This window comes from Ornithorhynchus anatinus, chromosome X1 (genome assembly GCF_004115215.2).
Source record: "Ornithorhynchus anatinus isolate Pmale09 chromosome X1, mOrnAna1.pri.v4, whole genome shotgun sequence".
NCBI lineage: Eukaryota > Metazoa > Chordata > Mammalia > Monotremata > Ornithorhynchidae > Ornithorhynchus > Ornithorhynchus anatinus.
In genome coordinates this window covers 16,898,478-16,915,930 of record NC_041749.1, presented here as the reverse complement: position 1 = coordinate 16,915,930, position 17,453 = coordinate 16,898,478, and the positions used below count along the sequence as shown (strand labels likewise).

Genomic DNA, 17,453 nt, shown 5'->3' with positions numbered 1-17,453 from the left:
AACGTTTTCCTGAGCCATTCCCTCCACGCTCAGCAGAGGGTGACCAAAGTCTTGCCCATTAACTACAGGGCGGGCTCGACCGGGGCCCAGAGACGAGCAGGACGCATGCGCGGACTGACTCCCCCATCCCCGCTCTCCCCCGCCCTGCGGGCAGCATCCCGCGCATGCGCAGACTGGCTCCCCCCCCGCCCTTCGGGCCGCAGCCCGCGCAAGCGCAAACTGGCCCCCCCCCGCCCTTCGGGCCGCAGCCGGCGCATGCGCGAACGGTCGGCGAGGGGCTGAGGCGATTGGCTCGGGGACGGGCCGCCGGACCAATGGGCGTCCTCCTGCCCCGCCTCGCGCCGCCTCGCGCCGCGCCCCCTCCTCCCCCGCCCTCGCTCGCCTCGCGCCCGTTCCCAGAGTCCTCCGCGCCGTGAAGAAGCGGCTGCCGGGGGCCGAGGGCATTTTGTGTCGGCTGAAGCGAGGAGGGACAAGATGGCGGCGGCGGAGTGACAGGGAAGGGAGGGGAGGGGGTTCGTCGCGGCCGGGAGCCGTCGTCAGTGGCGGCGGCAGCAGCATCGCCAGGGCCTCCCCTTCCTCCCCTCCCGTCCCCGGGACGGGTCTCCCTTCAGCGAGAAGGGGGGAGACCCTCTGGGCCCCGACCGGGGAGGGGGAAGCCCGGGCGCTGTGACCGGGCTTGGCCCCGTCCCCCCGCCTCAGCATGGCGAGCAGCAGCGGCTCCAAGGCCGAGTTTATCGTGGGGGGCAAATACAAGCTCGTTCGCAAGATCGGGTCCGGCTCCTTCGGGGACATCTACCTGGCCATCAACATCACCAACGGCGAGGTAAAAACCGGCCACCCTCTAAGGCCTACCCCGTAGCGGGGGAGTTTCCCCAAATAGGAAAAAAAGGGGGACTCCATTGTCACCCTCAAAATAGACGGGTTTAACCCCTTTTTTTAAAAGTTTAATCTCCCCCCCCCCCCGTGGGGCGTTTAGGACTTGACCAGGACCTGACTTGGGTTTCTTTCCTGCCCCCTCAAAAAAGAAGGCCAGGACCAGCCACTTTCCCCGCCATGGGGAGGGAGGAGAATCCTTATGGAACCTTTCCCAAAATGGGGACGCCTTGGGGCCTCGTCGCAACGTTTAGCATCACGTCCCCCTGCCTTTGATCCGCTCAGTCGTATTTATTGAGCGCTCGGGGGGGGGGGGGGCAGAGGGGCTATCCCTGCCCCATCCAGGGGCTCACAGTCCAAAAGGGGGGTCGTAGAGTGAGCTGGGGAGGGTGATTATCTGCCCCCACCCCCTCCTTTCTGTCTGGGATTTATTGATTAGGTGAATTATTGATCCCTCCCCCTCTCTCCCCTGCAGGAAGTGGCAGTGAAGCTAGAGTCTCAGAAGGCCAGACACCCCCAGTTGCTGTACGAGAGTAAACTCTATAAGATTCTCCAGGGGGGGGTTGGCATCCCCCACATACGGTAAGAATTCTTGGTCCTATTTGTCGTCATTCTGTTTTGTTTTTGTCCGTCTGCCCCCCCCCCATTAGACTGTGAGCCCGTCGCTGGGCAGGGGTGGGCTCTCTCTGTTGCCCAATTGGGCATTCCAAGCGCTTAGTACAGTGTCGGGCACGTAGTAAGCGCTCAGTAAATACCCCTGAATAAGAACCAGCAAACGAGCATCTCCAGAGGGGCAGGAGGCGTGGGAACATGGACCCCCCCCCCCCCCCAGCCCAGGACCATCCCGCTGGTCTGGAAGTGGTCGCCCGGGCTTCCAGGGGGTCCCCGGGGAACGAGTTTTCCCTGGATCATCTTCCCAGTCTTCCCAGCTGCGACCCTTCCCCCTCCCACCCGCAAAGAGCCCCTTGGGTTGTGCCAACCTCGCAGATGGGGTCGGGGCATCGTTGGCCGGGCACGGGGGTCGCCCATAAGGGAAGGGGGCATCAACCAGCGCCTAAACGTTAGGCCGAGCGTTTGTGCCCCGGTTGGGGGAGGTCTGGTTGGGCTGCCTTTGGAGCCGGCTGGGGAAATGGCTGCTCTTTTGTTGTGTTTTTGTTCCAACATGTCTTCCTCCTCCGCTTAGAAAATGGCGGCTGGACGTGACTCAATCCCATTTTCCCGGCCCTTTCTCCGGCCGGGTTCACCCCTCAGCCTCCCTTTAATCACCTCACAGCCGAAACGAAGGCCTGAGCTCCATACCAAAGCCGTGGCAGGGCGGGGAGGGAGACACCAGAGTGACAGTCCCCTCTGGTTTCCGCAACAGCTGTGACACCGGATTGTCCAAAGTCGACCGGGCCCAAATCACTCATAACTGACGCCCCGTGGGCGAATCTTTTTTCCATCCCCATCGCCACCAGTTGGTCACCTCGGGCGAGGTCAGACTGCCACCTTGTAGGCTTAGCCTTCGGTGATAAAGAAAGGCCGGCAGCGGATATTTTCTGTGGGGTGGCCCGTCATTTTTGAGCAAAAGCCTAAGCACTCTTTCCAGGCTTTCCTAATCATTGAGTCTCTCGAATCGTCCTAGGCCGGTGAGCAAATCGTCTGGGTTTAGGAGGAAAATAAATCCTAACCTTACGTGTTTTGAGCGGGGTTGCGACAAGGGGTGTATTGCAGGGAGGTTATTAGAGAACAGTCATTATTCATTCATTCAATAATATTTATTGAGCGCTATGTGCAGAGCGCTGTACTAAGCGCTTGGAATGAACAAGTCGGCAACAGAGAGAGACAGTCCCTGCCGTTTGACGGGCTTACAGTCTAGTAACGGATGGGAAAAGTACCTAGGATTTCCAAGTTGTGCTGGATTTCTTCTGAGTCGTGTGGGTTTGTTCTTTTAATAATAATAATGTTGGTATTTGTTAAGAGCTTACTATGTGCAGAGCACTGTTCTAAGCCCTGGGGGAGATCGTCATCAGGCTGAGGGTCACAGTCTTCATCCCCATTTTACAGACGAGGGAATCGAGGCACAGTGAAGTGACTTGCCCGCGGTCACACAGCTAAGTGGCAGAGTCGGGAAATCTAGTTTGGCGATTCAAAAGATGTTTCATTGATTCATTGTCGGATTTATTGAGCACCTACTGGGTGCAGAGCACTGTACTAAGCGCGTAGAAAGTATAATTCGGCAACAGACTGAGATGACCCCTGCCCAACAATAGGCTCCCAGTCTAGAAGGGGGAGACAGACAGTAAAAGAAAACAAGTCAACAGGCATCAGTGGCATCAGAAATATTTCTGGATCTTCCGTGTAATTGCCCCCAACATCCAAAAGTTGAAAAACTGTGTGCCAATTTTTAAGTGACAGAAGAAAAAAAAGCACATTTGCAAAAGGACAGCAGGTCAGTGAGATTTAGAAAACTGCCTCATCTTTCCTAAACTCTTCGGCACCGTATTCAGTAAGCCTTGTTTGTGGTCAGGATTTTTAACCAATTGTCTGAACTCTCCAGAGACCGCGTACCACAAAATAGGCTGTTGAAATGACATCATTGATTTCCTCTGTAACATTGCTAACCTTCAAAAGGCAAATAGGTTTGTTGTGCCAGAGGCTGCTGACAAAAATATATTGTTTTTGATAAAATGTTCACCGATTTAGATCTCATTGTGGGAAAGGGACCATTGTAAGTTTAACAAGTGTTACTTGTTGACTTGAAAAGCATCGTTTGTTACACTTGCAGTATTATGGGAAGGCTCTCGGAGAGCCATTTCCTGCGTTTACTTTCAGGAAAAAATGGTCCTGGTACTAAACCAAATAAGTGGACTGTATTTTTACTTGTGAGTCAGATTGCTTGGGGATGAGGGAAAGGGTAAGAATGTTTTAATTCATGGTTTTTGTCTAATGTACTATCCTGTGACTAAAGTATCTTCACTTGAATAAGATTTATAACTATAGGAGAATCCCCAGATTTTAATAATGTGGTTTCCAAAAGAGAAAAATCCCCAAACCTTGAGATGACCACAGGCAAGTAGTGTGGTATTTCTAGGATCAGCCCTAGAGTTTATAAAATAAGATTTTAGTTTCTTTCTGGTCCTCTTCAAAATTTCACGGAGGAGTTTATTATTCCTTACTTTTGCTGAAGCAGTCTGGATTTAACTCTCGATAAACACTCATTATCCATAGTACCTTTTTTGAAATTGAATTCCACTTAGGTAAAAATGACTTAGTTTTACCTTATAAAATTTAAGGCTTTTTTGCTTAGAAGAATTTACGAGTTTTCTTTGCTGGTTTCATGTCTAATGAGTTGATTCTCTTACTACTTAAGCTTCTTTTTTTTTTTGTGAGTGTCATAGATGTAAGTAGTAGTTTGGGGGCTCTTGCTCATCAAAAGAAATTAAAATTTGCTTCAGAAGTCTGGTCTCAATTTGCTTTTTTTTTTTTTCCCTAAGTTCTGCCTCAGAGGGGGTTTTCACTGCGCATTTTGAATACAGCAGCCTTTGGGAATTAGGGAGTGTGCCTACAATTGTGTCTTTATCTGGATAGAGCTATCAATTGTGCGCATGTGTTCAAGATTCATCAAGACCTCCCCTTCTTGCTGTTCATTTTCTGATTGAAAAAGTTGGCTTGGTTTATGTAGTCAGGACTGCTTCTTAAGTACTCATTACCAAATAGTTTGAAGGCCTCATTGCAGAAACCCGGTTGACTAGAAAGAAGAGCCTAACATCCAACTTTTTCCATCCTAAGATACCAGGAGATGATCTCCCACTGCCTTTTCTCGTCTTCTTTTGTTTTGTTGTTGTTGTCGTTGTTGTTGTTGGTTTTTTGAGGGGAGGGAAATTCCAGAAAATGAATGTGGCAGATTTGGGACTGACTTGACCAAACTGGTCAGGCTAATTTGCCCTAGTGCACACTTCCCCCATCCCAACTGTTCTTGCATTCTTGGGCTTCCACACCCATCCATGCAGAATCATGCTGGGTTTAGGTCTCACAACATCCCAGTTTGGATGGTAGGGACCACTCTACTCCCTTCCTTGACCTCCTACTCTCCTTGACTTGGAGGAGAAAGGGGAAGACGTGCAGCTTGGAATGGCATTTTGATGCCACAGTTTTCCCCCAAAATAGTATGGCCTGTTTATATGTAGACCAGCTTTCCTTGGAGAAGTAGAAAGAGGAGAGCAAATTGTCATTTAAGTTTATTGAAGAGGAAGGGCCTGGGCAAAAGGACCCCTTGAGCTTCTCCAGGAAGCTGTTTGCGGCTTCTGAGCTACAGATTGGACAGAGGAAAAATAATATTCATCAGGTTTTTGTTTTTTAAGGAATTGGTTCAAATGGCCAGAAAGTATTTGTTTTCCTAGCTGTCATCTGTTTGAAGGAGAGTATTCTTCCAAGCACTTAGTACAGTGCTCTGCACATAGTAAGCACTCAGTAAATACCATTGATTGATTGAAGGGGGCCCAGGGCAGAGAACTCTCTGAGAAGCTTGGTGGATCTGAAATTTCACCCTTCCAATTTTGTAAAAAAAAAAATTTAAAAAGTGTGGTATTTAAGAGTTAACTATGACCTAGGCAGTGGGGTAAATGAAATACAATCATTGCAGGCACTGTTCCCCATGAAACTCACAGACTGAAGGAGAACAAGTATTTTAACCCTAATTTTATAGATGAGGGAATTGACTTGCATTCAAGGTGTGGAATTGGAATTAGAACCCAGGTTTCCTCACTTCCAGTCTTCTGCTCTTACCACTAGGCCGCTCTGCTTCTGAACCTTTCAAAGGATATGTGGACTATGTCTTAACCCTGTTGGTTTTTTATGTAGCACTTTTTATCCCCTGAGCACTGTCACGTTATTTAACTTAGTTTTGCCCCCACGACATTTCTGTGAGATAGGGAAAGGCAGATAATTATGTCCATTTTGCAGAGGAGGAAACCAAGACATAGAAAGGTTAAGTGTCTTGCCTGAGATCACACAACTGGCTCCTGGCAGAACGGGAACTAGCACCTAAATCCTTTGATTCCCCTATATCACAAGTTCTACTAGTGGTCTCCTCGTTAGAGTATAAGCTCTTCGTGGGCAGGAAATGTACTACCTGCAAATTTGGTATTTTCCGAGCAAAGCCCAAACCATTTGCCTCTGTACCCAGGTGCTCTGTATCCAAATGGGCTCAAGTCTTCAGGTGAGTGGTCCCTAGTCCCCTAACATCAGTGTAGCCAAAATGCATGGCCAAAACTCTGGTAAGGGCAGAAGCCAACTTACATGAGTACATTTTGCTGCTAGGGTGTGAAAGTCAAGGTGTAAAGGGCCGCTTCTTGAAGTGGGAGCCGGAAATCCCACGTGGACACTGAAGTTGGAGCTGCCCTGTCCCACAGAGCTCCCGGGTCTCCTCTGGGGGGTGATCAGGGCCGCCACCGACCACCCCCAGCAACTCGGGAAGCAGCTGTCATTTAGGACCAATCCTTGGACTGACAATCAGGAGGCTTCTCACAGCTAAAAATAAATTCATATTGGAAGACTCAAGGAGCTTTCAGCCAATCCAGAAAAAGTACCTCCCCAGCTATATTTTGGGCCACCGTTTGCAACTTCCACCTGATCGGTCGTTATGCATTAGAGTTTTCTTTCCTGAAACCCTTAGGAGGATTTAAGCCCTCTTGCTGCTCTGTTTCCTTCTGCCTCCATCTCCGGTTTGTAGCAGAGTACTATCTCATGTAGCTGTTCAGTAGTCTTTTGTGATCCCTTGAAGTATTTTATAAGAAATTAAAGGACCCCCTCCCTCCCGCCCCACCCCGCTGGACACATTTTTTTGTCCCTATTGAATTGAGACTGCAGCCTTTCCATCAACCAAGAGTAGAGCCAAGGCCCAACTTTTTTAGCCAGCAAATTCTGAACTTTTAAAGAAAGGCTTCTGCTGTGGTTGCTTTGAAGTTTTTTTAATTGACTGTGATAGGTCTACTGTTACCTTCTCTCCCTCTTTTTTCCCTCCCCAAGTTTTGATAGACAGGGTTTAGAGATCATTTTATCTCCTTTTAAGCAGGAAGCCAATTATATGAAATAATTGGACCCAAGCTAATTAAGTTAACCAAATTTTGTAAAACTTAAGAAAAATTGGTCTTCTCTACCTCCAAGCGGCACCCACGTAGTTTTACGGTATTTTTTTCTACTTTTTTTGGTTATCCAGATTGGCCTATGACCAAATAACTGGTTCGGATCATTGGGTTTCTAACGAAGCTGACTGAAATGTAGTAATTTCTGGCCGAAGGGTATAGTAAAATGATGCAGGTACCTCTGAATAGATGTGGACTGTGATATTAGTATTGCATCATTCCCATTCACTTGGCCCTGAAGTGCCAGCCACCATCCAGATGCCAGTCAGTGCCCAACCATGGGCTATGTGGTTTTGATGTGCTTAATGGGGCTAAAGTACTGGGAAGCAAAATGGCCCAGTGCGAAGACCACAGACTGGAAGTCAGAGGACTTGAGTTCTAATCCCTGACTCTGCCACTTGGCTGCTGTGTGACACTGAGCAAGTCACTGAAATTTTCCTCCATTCAGTTTCTACCTTTCCGGCCGCACCCTCTCTCCTCTGCAGTCTCGCATTTCCTCCAGTCTTCAGGACATCTTGACTTGGATTCCCCTCAACACCTCAAACTTAACCTGTCCAAAACCTAACTCCTCATCTCCTCCTCGCGCCCCCCCAGAAAAAAACACCCTGTCAGATGAGTGTTCCAGACTCTCCTATTACCATAGACACCACCATCCTCCCTTCCTCACAAATCCATAGTCTGGTCATATTGGTATTTGTTAAGCGCTTACTATGTGCAGAGCACTGTTCTAAGCACTGGGGGAGATGCAGGGTAGTCAGGTCGTCCCACGTGAGGCTCACAGTTATTCCCCGTTTTCACAGATGAGGTAACTGAGGCACAGAGAAGTTAAGTGACTTGCCCACAGTCACACAGCTGACAAGTGGCAGAGCCGGGAGTCGAACCCATGACCTCTGACTCCGAAGCCCAGGCTCTTTCCACTGAGCCACGCTGCTTCCCTACTAATTCACTGATTCAGGATTCATGAAATCCTGTCAGTTCTTCCTTTGCCACATCTCTAGAATCTGCCCTGCCCTTTCCTTTCCCTCCAGACTGCTACTGTGCTGACCCAGTCACTTACTTCCTTCCTTGACTACGTCGTCAGCCTACTTGCTGACCTGTCTTTCCCCTTTCCAGTCCATACTTCATTCTGCTGCTCAGATAATTTTTCTGAAAAACTGTTCAGCCCATATCTCAAAAACCCCAGCGGTCACCCGTCCACCTTCATCAAACTAACTCCTTACCATCATCTCTAAGGCTCAGTCAGCTCGCTCCCTCAACTTCACCGAGCTGCCATTACAACTCAAACCATGTATTCCGCTTCTCTGATGCCTTCTGTACCTTCTGTTTTGACACTAACCCCATTGCCCATGTCCTCCTGGCCTGGAACTCCCTCACTCTTTGTATGCGATAGTCTACCACTCTTCCCCACCTTCAAAACTCGTCAAATCACATCTTCTCCATGAGGCCTTCCCTCACCAAACCTTTTCCCCTGCCAGCTCTCCTCTCACTGTCAGCTACGCGCTTGGCTGTGTACCCCATCAGCACTTTGATACTCATCCCATCGCACTGGTGTGAATATCCTTATACTCTCCTATTTTACCTCTATTGATTATTTTAATGTCTCCCCCCCACACTATAGCCTCCTTATGGGCAGGAATTGGTATCTACTAACTCTATATTAGACTTTCCCAATGACGTAGTACAGTGCTCTATGAATAGTAAACACTCAGTTAATACCACTGATTGATTTCATTATCTGTAAAGTGGGAATTCAATATGTGTTCTCCCATCTGCTTAGAATGAGACCCCCATCTAGGACCCAAGGTCTGTGTCCCAACTGATTGTCTTGTGTCTACTCCTGTGCTTAGTACAGTGCCTGACACATAACACTGAACAAATATTATTATTGTTGTTGTTGTGCCCTGGTCCAGCCCTCTAAATTTACCTGGTCTTGGATTGGGAGTGGGAAGTCAAATTACAGTCGAAGGTCATTTTAATGTTGAATTTGAGACCTAATTGGGAGTTGCCCATGAAAATAGTGAGGTCACTTTGCTTTGTCATGTCTTTTTTTCAAAAGCCTAAAAGCCCATGCTTGAAGTCCTTGGGTTTCTCCTTTTGTACTAGTCTTACTAGGACCTCAAGTGCATAATCCGATAAGTAGCTTTTAATCCACCATTACTTCTTCCTGGAACAATTCATTTGCTCTTCCAATTTTCCGTGTAGCTCCCACTCCTTATTGGTAAGTATACTGTACCAGGGTGGCCAAACTGGTTCTAAAGTAATGGCCACTTATCTTTGCTTCCCGGGCAACTAACAGATGTGTGTGTTTCGCTCATTTGGCAGGCTATAGTGTGCCACCGTTTCAGCCCTTACACTGTCCCTCTCACTTTCACCTTGCACTCACCGATCCCCTGGGATCTCCATCCCGGAAAGTCCTGCTCACTGTTTATTGTCATTGTGCACTTTCCCAAGTGCTTAGTACAGTGCTCCGCACAGGGTAAACGCTCGATAAATGCGATTGAATGAATTAAAGGAGTTACTTTTGATCTGAGGCTCCCGGCCGTCTGTCTTTGGTTCATGACCCAGTGGTTCATGAGGCTTGGTCATCCTTGTGTTACACCAAAAAAAAAAAGTGTTTTGAATCCCACTACTTCTTCTGGCTATCATGCTGTCTCCCTGCTTCTCTTTTCATCCAAATTCCTTGAAGAGATTGTATGCAACTGTTGGCTTCACTTCTCCACCAACTCTCCTTGACTCACTAGAGTTAGATTTTTGACCCATTCACTCCATCTCTCCACGGACACCAGTGACCTCCTAGAAGCCAAATCCAGTGTGGTTTTTTTCTGTTCTAATTGTCCTCCATCTCTCTGCCACTTTCAACCCCTCCTCCCTGAAGCACTTGCAGATCTTGGATTAGCCAACAAGGCCTGGTTCTCTTATCTCACTGACTGTGCCTTCTCATTCTTGTTTGCTGGACCTGCTTCCTCTTACTCCCCAACTGTGGGTGTCCCTTTAGTCCTGTTCCAGCCCCCTCACTCTTCTCTCTGTACCTTTTTTGGTGGTATTTGGTAACGGTATGGTATTTATTCAGCAAGTACTATGTGCCAAGCACTCTACTGAGCTCTGGGATAGACACAAGCTAACCAAGTTGGACACAGTCCCTGTCCCACACAGGGCTCACAGTTTTAATTACCATTTTACAGATGAGACAACTGGGGCCCAGAGAGGTGAAGTGTCCACTGTGAAATAGGCAAGTCATGTGGCAGAACAGGGATTAGAACCTAGGTCCTTCCGACTCCCAGGCCCGGGCTTTATCCACTAGACCATCCTGCTTCTTATTCACTCTCTTAATGAATGGTAGTAATGTTTATTGGAGGTGGTACTCATGAACACTCATGAGGGGCGCAATGCTCTGTAAGCACTTGGGAGAGCACACCCTAAGCGAGATACGTTCTGTTGCCCATGAGCAGTTTAACACTGCAGTGGGGAAGGTGGATATAAATACATAGAGTGATCAGAGGATATAATTGAACGTAGATATTATTCACAAGTGCTGAGGATGGGAGTCTCTCAAGCTTATTCATTCACCTGACTTGAACCATCACACCACCTCTCCGCGGATGACAGCCAAATCAACCACGTCCAGATCCGATTTACAATAATCCATCAGTCAGTTGGTGGTATTTGTTGAGCGCTCACCATGTGCAGAGCACTATGCTAAGTGCTTGGGAGAAGACAGAACAGCAGAGTTGGTAGCCACGTTCCCTGCCCACAGTGAGCTTACTATAGTCTAGAGGAGGTGTCAGACATTAGTATAAGTTGAAAAATTACCAGTATGTATAGTACTTCCTTTCCTCTTGTCGCTGGGAAATCCACAAGAATGGGTCTTGTCCCGCCAATGACCTCAGTCAGCGTAGCCAAACCAAGCAGCGTGGCTCAGTGGAAAGAGCCCGGGCTTGGGAGTCAGAGGTCATGGGTTTGAATCCCGGCTCTGCCACTTGTCAGGTTTGTGACTGTGGTCAAGTCACTTAACTTCTCTGTGCCTCAGTGACCTCATCTGTAAAATGAGGATTAACTGTGAGCCTCACCTGGGACAACCTGATTACCCTGTATCTACCCCAGCGCTTAGACCAGTGCTCTCCACATAGTAAGTGCTTAACAAATACCAACATTATTATTATTACTAAGATCATTCCTCATCCTTCCGCTTTTCCCTACCTCCGTCGACACCGCCATTATCCTCCGCCATTATCCTCCCTATCCCAGATGCCCACAGCCATCGCATTCATCCTGGGTTCCTCATTCTCTCAGCCCTCACTGTGTCAGCTGCTAGATCTTGCTGATACTTCCATGGTGACATTTCTGGGTTCTGCCCCCTTAATCAGCGGCGTCTATTGTGCACTTAGTGTGAGATTATAGGAGTAATGGCATTTAAATGCCCACTGGGTGCCATACAGAGCACCTGGGAGGGTTCAGCAGAAGCCAATGCACGAGCCAGCTTCTCGAGCTCATAATCTAAAGGGGGAGACACACAGCTATGATTGATTGTCACTATCGGGTATGGGTGGATATAACAGTCTATGAGGATGAAATAAAACAAGTAATCGAATGCACAAACAGAAATCCAAATACAAACTTTTCTTACCTGAGTGTGGCGGATAGTCAATGAAATCTAATACACAAAGGGCTAAGGATAGTTATTGGGTTGATGCATCTACTGTGCCTTGAAGTTTGGCGGGGGAAGACATGTAGGAGATGGGATTTTGGGAAGGCTTTTAAGATGGAGAGCTATAGTCCGGTGGATTTGAGGGGAGGGTTGACTGAGTTAGGCTTAAGTATGGGAGAAACAGGAAGGAAGCAGACATGGAAGGCAGGGAGAGGTGGTGGAAAGACAGTAAGCTAATGCGGAGGAGTTTCTGTTGATGTGGAGGGGGAATAGGAAACCGCTGGAGGTTTTTTAGGAGTGGAGCAGTGTATGTTGAGTGATGCTTCGAGATTATCTAAATTCTCTGTGGGCGGAGATCCTGTTTTATCAGCTACTCCACTGTCCCAAGCACTCAGTATAGTGCCCTAATCAATAAACACCGACCACTGACTAATCTGTGCAGCAGTGTATATATTGGTTGGAGGCAGGGAAACTGGTGAGGAGTCTGAGAATAGTAGTACCTGATAAGGCAGAAGTATGGATCAGGATGTAGCTGTTTGTTTGGAGAGGAAATGGCAGATAAGCAGGATAAATAAGACCAGCAGGATTTGGCAGTTGGTCTAATGTGAGAACTGAAAGGCAATTGGGAATTGAGAATATCCCCAGTGTCCAGGGTTTCTGATACAACAAGTTGATGGTATTAACAGCAGGGATGGGAGGAGACTAGCTACCACCCTAGTAAAACCTCTTGCCTTATCTTGGTTTAAATAGCTAACTTTATCTCCCAGCCCCTCCCCACCTTAGATCCATATTCCAGACTGCCCTAAAGTGGATCGTAAAGTGGATTGTCTTCTCTCAGGCTGACTCGGCATCACTGGCTTCAGGGCTCTCCCCGTCTTTCCTATTGGCTCCCTTGACCAGCCACTTTCCAGCTTGCACTCTTCATTCTTTCCAAACTCCCCTTCTAACAGTACCTTACTGTTAATCAGTCGATCATATTTATTGAGCCTTTACTGTGTGCTTACTAAGTGCTTGGTAAAGAATAGTGTGACAGTCTGTAGCCCCATTCCCTGTCCATAATGAGCTTACACTCTAAAGGGAGAGACGGTGAATGCAATAAATTGCAGACCTGTGTGTAAGTGCTGTGGGGGTGAGGGAGAAGTGAATAAAGGGTGCAAATCCAAGCACAAGGGTGATGCAGGGAGTAGGAGAGAAGGAAATGGGAGGCCTAGTCAGGGAAGATGTCTTGGAGGAGATGTCTTTTTAATAAGGCTTTGAAGGTGAGGCAAGAGGTCAACTGCCAGATATAAGGAGAGAGGGCACTGCAGGCCGGAAGCTGGAGGTGGGCGAGAGGTCGACGGGACCAGATAGATGCACCTTGTCCTCCCCACCAAATCCACTGGAGCACAGCTCTCTCCTTTAAAGCTATCCCCAAATCCCACCTCTCCAGGAAGCCATCCCCGAAGAATATGCATCAATCACCTCAGCGTGTCAACCCAGTGCCTCCCCCCAAATCAATCAGTGGTCTTTGTAAAGGCTCTTACCATGTACAGAGAACTATACTAATTGCTTGGGAGAGTACAACACAACAATATGAGACACATTCCTTGCCCACCAAGAGCTTACAGTCTAGAGGACTATAAACAATTGAACATTTTATTCCTCCCCTCAGCCCTTATTTTCAGGAGCAGTTTTAAATCTATATGTATAGTACCTTCAGTTATTTGTTCAACCATTTTAATCTGTTTGAATTGTCTTCTTCTTTATCCTTGCTCTTCATCCTTGTTTTGTGGGCTCTGATCATTTTTGTGTCTTCTCTCCAGCCCCCCACAGTTAAATCTCATGAGCCATGTATCTCATTATTATTGTACTCTCCCAAATGCTTTGTAGATCCTAGTCTTCAGGTACTTAATAAATGTCTTTGATTCAATAAGAATACCTGCCACGTTTGCTGGGTTCCTAAACCGTAACTGCAAATAAAGCTCCTTCTGGGGAAAGTGTGTTTGAGTTGGATCAAGTTCCTGAAGTTCTGTTTCATGTAAATTGGCAAGCTAGCAATTTAGATCTGCCTATGTAACCTCTGAAACAATCAGATTGTCGAGGTTGTGGGTGGTGCTTATTGAGTGCCAGTTGAACTTTCTGTAATGTTCCTTAGTTTTTCAAGAAAATTATAGCACTCTCTTTCCCGCAACTGTCCAGATGTCATAATAGTAGTTGAAGATACCACAAAACATAAAAGACGTCTCGAGTCCAGCAAATCCTGGGGCCTAGGACACCTTTAGGGACTTCAGGATTCTGGGGCAAGCCACAGTTTGGCACATTAGCCTCTGACTCAGAAACCAGGGTTATTACCTGCCTCCTATGGTAGGAATCAGTACGGTGTGGCTTTAAGATTACCTGTGCTTTTTTTGGAGGACGCCCTGTTGATCCTGGACACTGAAGCAATGGATAAGGTTCTAGCTCCCATGCTAAAGCCATATTAAAAATACCTGTCCTTCCTCCCCTTTAGCCTATGAGCTCCATGTGGGACCTGATTATCTTGAATACACTCCGATGCTCAGGGCAGCACGTGACTCAGAGTAACTGCATAATGTATACTGCAACATTTTCTTAATTTTTCCAACCCAAAGCTACCACCGGGGCGTCAAGTAGCACTCTTTTCCCCTCTTTCCACTGCCCTGCCCAAAACATTTTCCAGAACAGTATGGCAAAAGGGAACTGATTCCTGACTCTTCATTGTGGAATGATGAAACCGTACAATATTATGATGGGGTGAATACAGTGAAAACAGAATTGGCAATCAATGGTATTTATTGGCGCGCTTACTGTGTGCAGTGCACTATACTAAGCCCTTGGGAGGGTACAATACTTGTTCCTTGCCTCCAACGAGCTTACAGGCCAGAGGGCACCAAATTGTGCACCATATGCCACAACGGAGGAGCCCCCGACTCCCCCAGTTAAAGCTTGAAGGTCTCTGTTCGAAACACATTCACTGGCCCAGTAGTTGGGTGTGCAAGTGGAAAATATCAATAAGGACAAGAGGGCTTGGAAAAATTCATGACCAAGAGGTCCATATTAGAGGTATTCAAAAGTGCTTTACCACAATCCTTTCAACAAAGTCCAGTTTAGGGACTGTTGTTAAGAGACAAGATATTAGTGTAGATGGATCGTCGGTACTAATTTATTGCGACTCAATATGGCTTCGTCAATCATTTTATTTTCCTTTCCATTGTAATGGGGAGGCAGGCACAAATTTTTTACCAATAGTGCCAGCGGGAGGGAATCTAAGGAAATAACAGGGTGCAGTACCAATATGTCAGGAATTGTGTTCCTATAATTCATTGGCCTTTAAGGCTTTTTTTCAGTGTTCGGAGGCGTGTTTTTAACAGTCTTGAAAGTCACTTCTGCTTTCCCCCCTCAGCTCCTCTTCCCAGAAAGTTTGGAAGTGTAACAACTGAACCTTCTTCCTGTGTATGTGGGGATTTTTCAGTAGTGTGATAGAATTGCAGCATTTCTTTCTTAGAAGCAGTAGCTACACCAGCATTGAAGAGGAGGGTATTTAGTCTTTAATGAGCACCTGCCCTTTGGGTTGCGGTGTCCTGTATTCAGTGCATGGGAAAGTAGTCTACAAGCCAGAGAAACATTTCCTGTCCCCATTGAACTTACGTTCTAAAGTGGGGGGGGGATTTAAAAACATTTACAGAGTAATCAGACTTACAGAAATGGGGAGATAGATGGTTTGGAATCTGATTATTGTATTTCAGAAAGGAAGCAGCCTGGTGTAGTGGATAGAGCACGGGCCTGGGAGTCAGAAGATTGTGGGTTCTAATCCTCTCTGTGCCACTTGTCTGTATGACCTTGGGCAAGTCACTTCACTTCTCTGGGCCTCATTACCTCATCTGTAAAATGGGAATTCAGATTGTGGGACAGGGACTATCTCCAACCCAATTTGCTTGTATCTACCCCAGCGCTTAGAATAGTGCCTGGAACATAGTAAGCGCTTATCGAAATCCACTGTTATCCTCTAGACTGTGAGCTTGTTGTGGGCAGGGGTTGTCATTCTTTCTTGCTGTATTGCACTTTCCCAAGCGCTCTGCACACAGTAAGCGCTCAGTAAATACAATTGAATGAATGAATGTGTGTATTGTTAAATTTTACTCTCCCAAGCATTTAGTACAGTGCTTTGCACACAGTAAACACTCAGTAAATGCAACTGAATGAGTGAACATGGTCACACACATCAATTTTGTGCTGAGGACAGCCCCATGGGATCCCGAGAGAAGGGCTGAAGCGGTCTTATCTCCAAGGTTTGAGCTATCAGACAGTCCTTGCTTACTTTAAAAGCCAGTACACATAATGCTGCAGACTTTGAACTTCCTCAATTCCACTCCCACCCTTCCGAAGTCGAGTTGCTGCCCAAGGGTCATTTTAGGTCTGCCTCTGTGAGTAGCCAGACCAGATCGGTCAGATTTTAAAAAAAAATTCCCTTTCGGAGGTCTTTATGGTCTAGGTGGACTACTGATCGATTGAACGGTTGTGAATTTTCTGCTCTCGCGGGTGTTTATTGGGAAGAGAGATTGGCCATTGCATCTACTTCCTGAGTGGGATTGTGGGGGCGATTGAGGCGATGGTTAAAAAAAGGAAGGATAAATTTTGTGATGCATGTGGGTTAGTCAATAGCCTGTGAATTCATTTGAGGAGTCTCTCTCCCATCCCCAACAAGAAGTGACATCCATTTGGAGTTTTACCACTTTAGTCACAATGTATCACCAGTCCTCTACTACTTGACCCTTCTAGAACTTAGACCCTCCTCCAAAACTCCCATAAATACCAACAGCTTGATGATGAGACCATAGTCAAAGGAGCCACAAAAGCAGGGAACCTTCCTTTGCTGGAACTGGACATTAACAATTATTTTGTTTTACAAAGCCCATTTGGAAAAAGTCCATACAGGTGTTTTTCTCTTTCCATTTACAAGCATCCTATATTGTAAATGTTGTGATCTTCAACTTGTTTTATTTGTGTTTCAAGGAGAGCTTTAATTCTGCACAATGACCTTGAGTACTGGTTGAAGCATTAGAAGCTGTTGATAAACCCCAAATAAAAGAATAAAGGCTACCAAGAATTGTGACCATATTTTTCATGTTTCCCCACTCCTCAGGAATCGCCAGTGGTAATCCATCCACCTCCACATCAAAGAAACTCCTTACTATTGGCTTAAAGCTCTGTCTTCTTGCCCCCTCCTATCTTACCTCACGGATTTCCTGCTGCAACCCGACACGCTCTCTTCGCTCCTCTAATGCCAGTCTACTCGCTGTACCTCACTCATCTGTCAAGGCCGACCCATCGCCCACATCCTGCCTCTGTTTTGGAACCTCCCCACCACCCCCCCTCATATCTGACGGACGATCGCTCTCCCTACCCTCAAAGCCTTTGTAAAATCACATCTCTTCCAAGAAGTCTTCCCCGACAAAGCCCTCATTTCCTCTACTCCCTCCCCCTTCTGTGTCACCCTTGTACTTGGATTTGTGCCCTTTATTTACCCTATCGTCTGTCCCATTGAACCTACGAACATATCTGTAATTTATCGTCTGTCACCCCCGCTTGACTGTAGCAGAGAGCACGTCTACTTTCCCAAGCACTTAATACAGTGCACTCTGCACACAGTAAACGCTCAGATGCAATTGATTGATTTTTCCTGGCTTTTTATGAGATTGCATTTTAGGGGTTGGACAGTAATTAGAAGGCAGTTCTACTGCTAATTCATCTGCAGTATCCATGGACAAGTTCTCTGTTCTTTCCTCCAGGTCATGGAACATTGTGGGCTAGTG

At 47.0% G+C, this 17,453-nt stretch overlaps 1 protein-coding gene across 4 annotated transcripts in view; it reads left to right on the top strand.

Moving 5' to 3' along the window:
- The first annotated feature begins 396 nt into the window (after nucleotides 1-396).
- CSNK1A1 (casein kinase 1 alpha 1) overlaps nucleotides 397-17,453 on the top strand; it is a 58,227-nt gene continuing 41,170 nt past the window's right edge. For 2 of the 4 annotated variants that reach the window (XM_029051244.2, XM_029051242.2), the window contains exons 1-2: nucleotides 398-823; nucleotides 1,349-1,455. In XM_029051244.2, coding sequence (XP_028907077.1) covers nucleotides 701-823; nucleotides 1,349-1,455 — 230 coding nt within the window. In that variant the 5' untranslated portion in view covers nucleotides 398-700. Of the gene's footprint in view, nucleotides 824-1,348; nucleotides 1,456-17,453 lie in introns of all 4 variants that reach the window. The other 2 variants (XM_029051243.2, XM_029051245.2) reach the window with 2 other exon arrangements.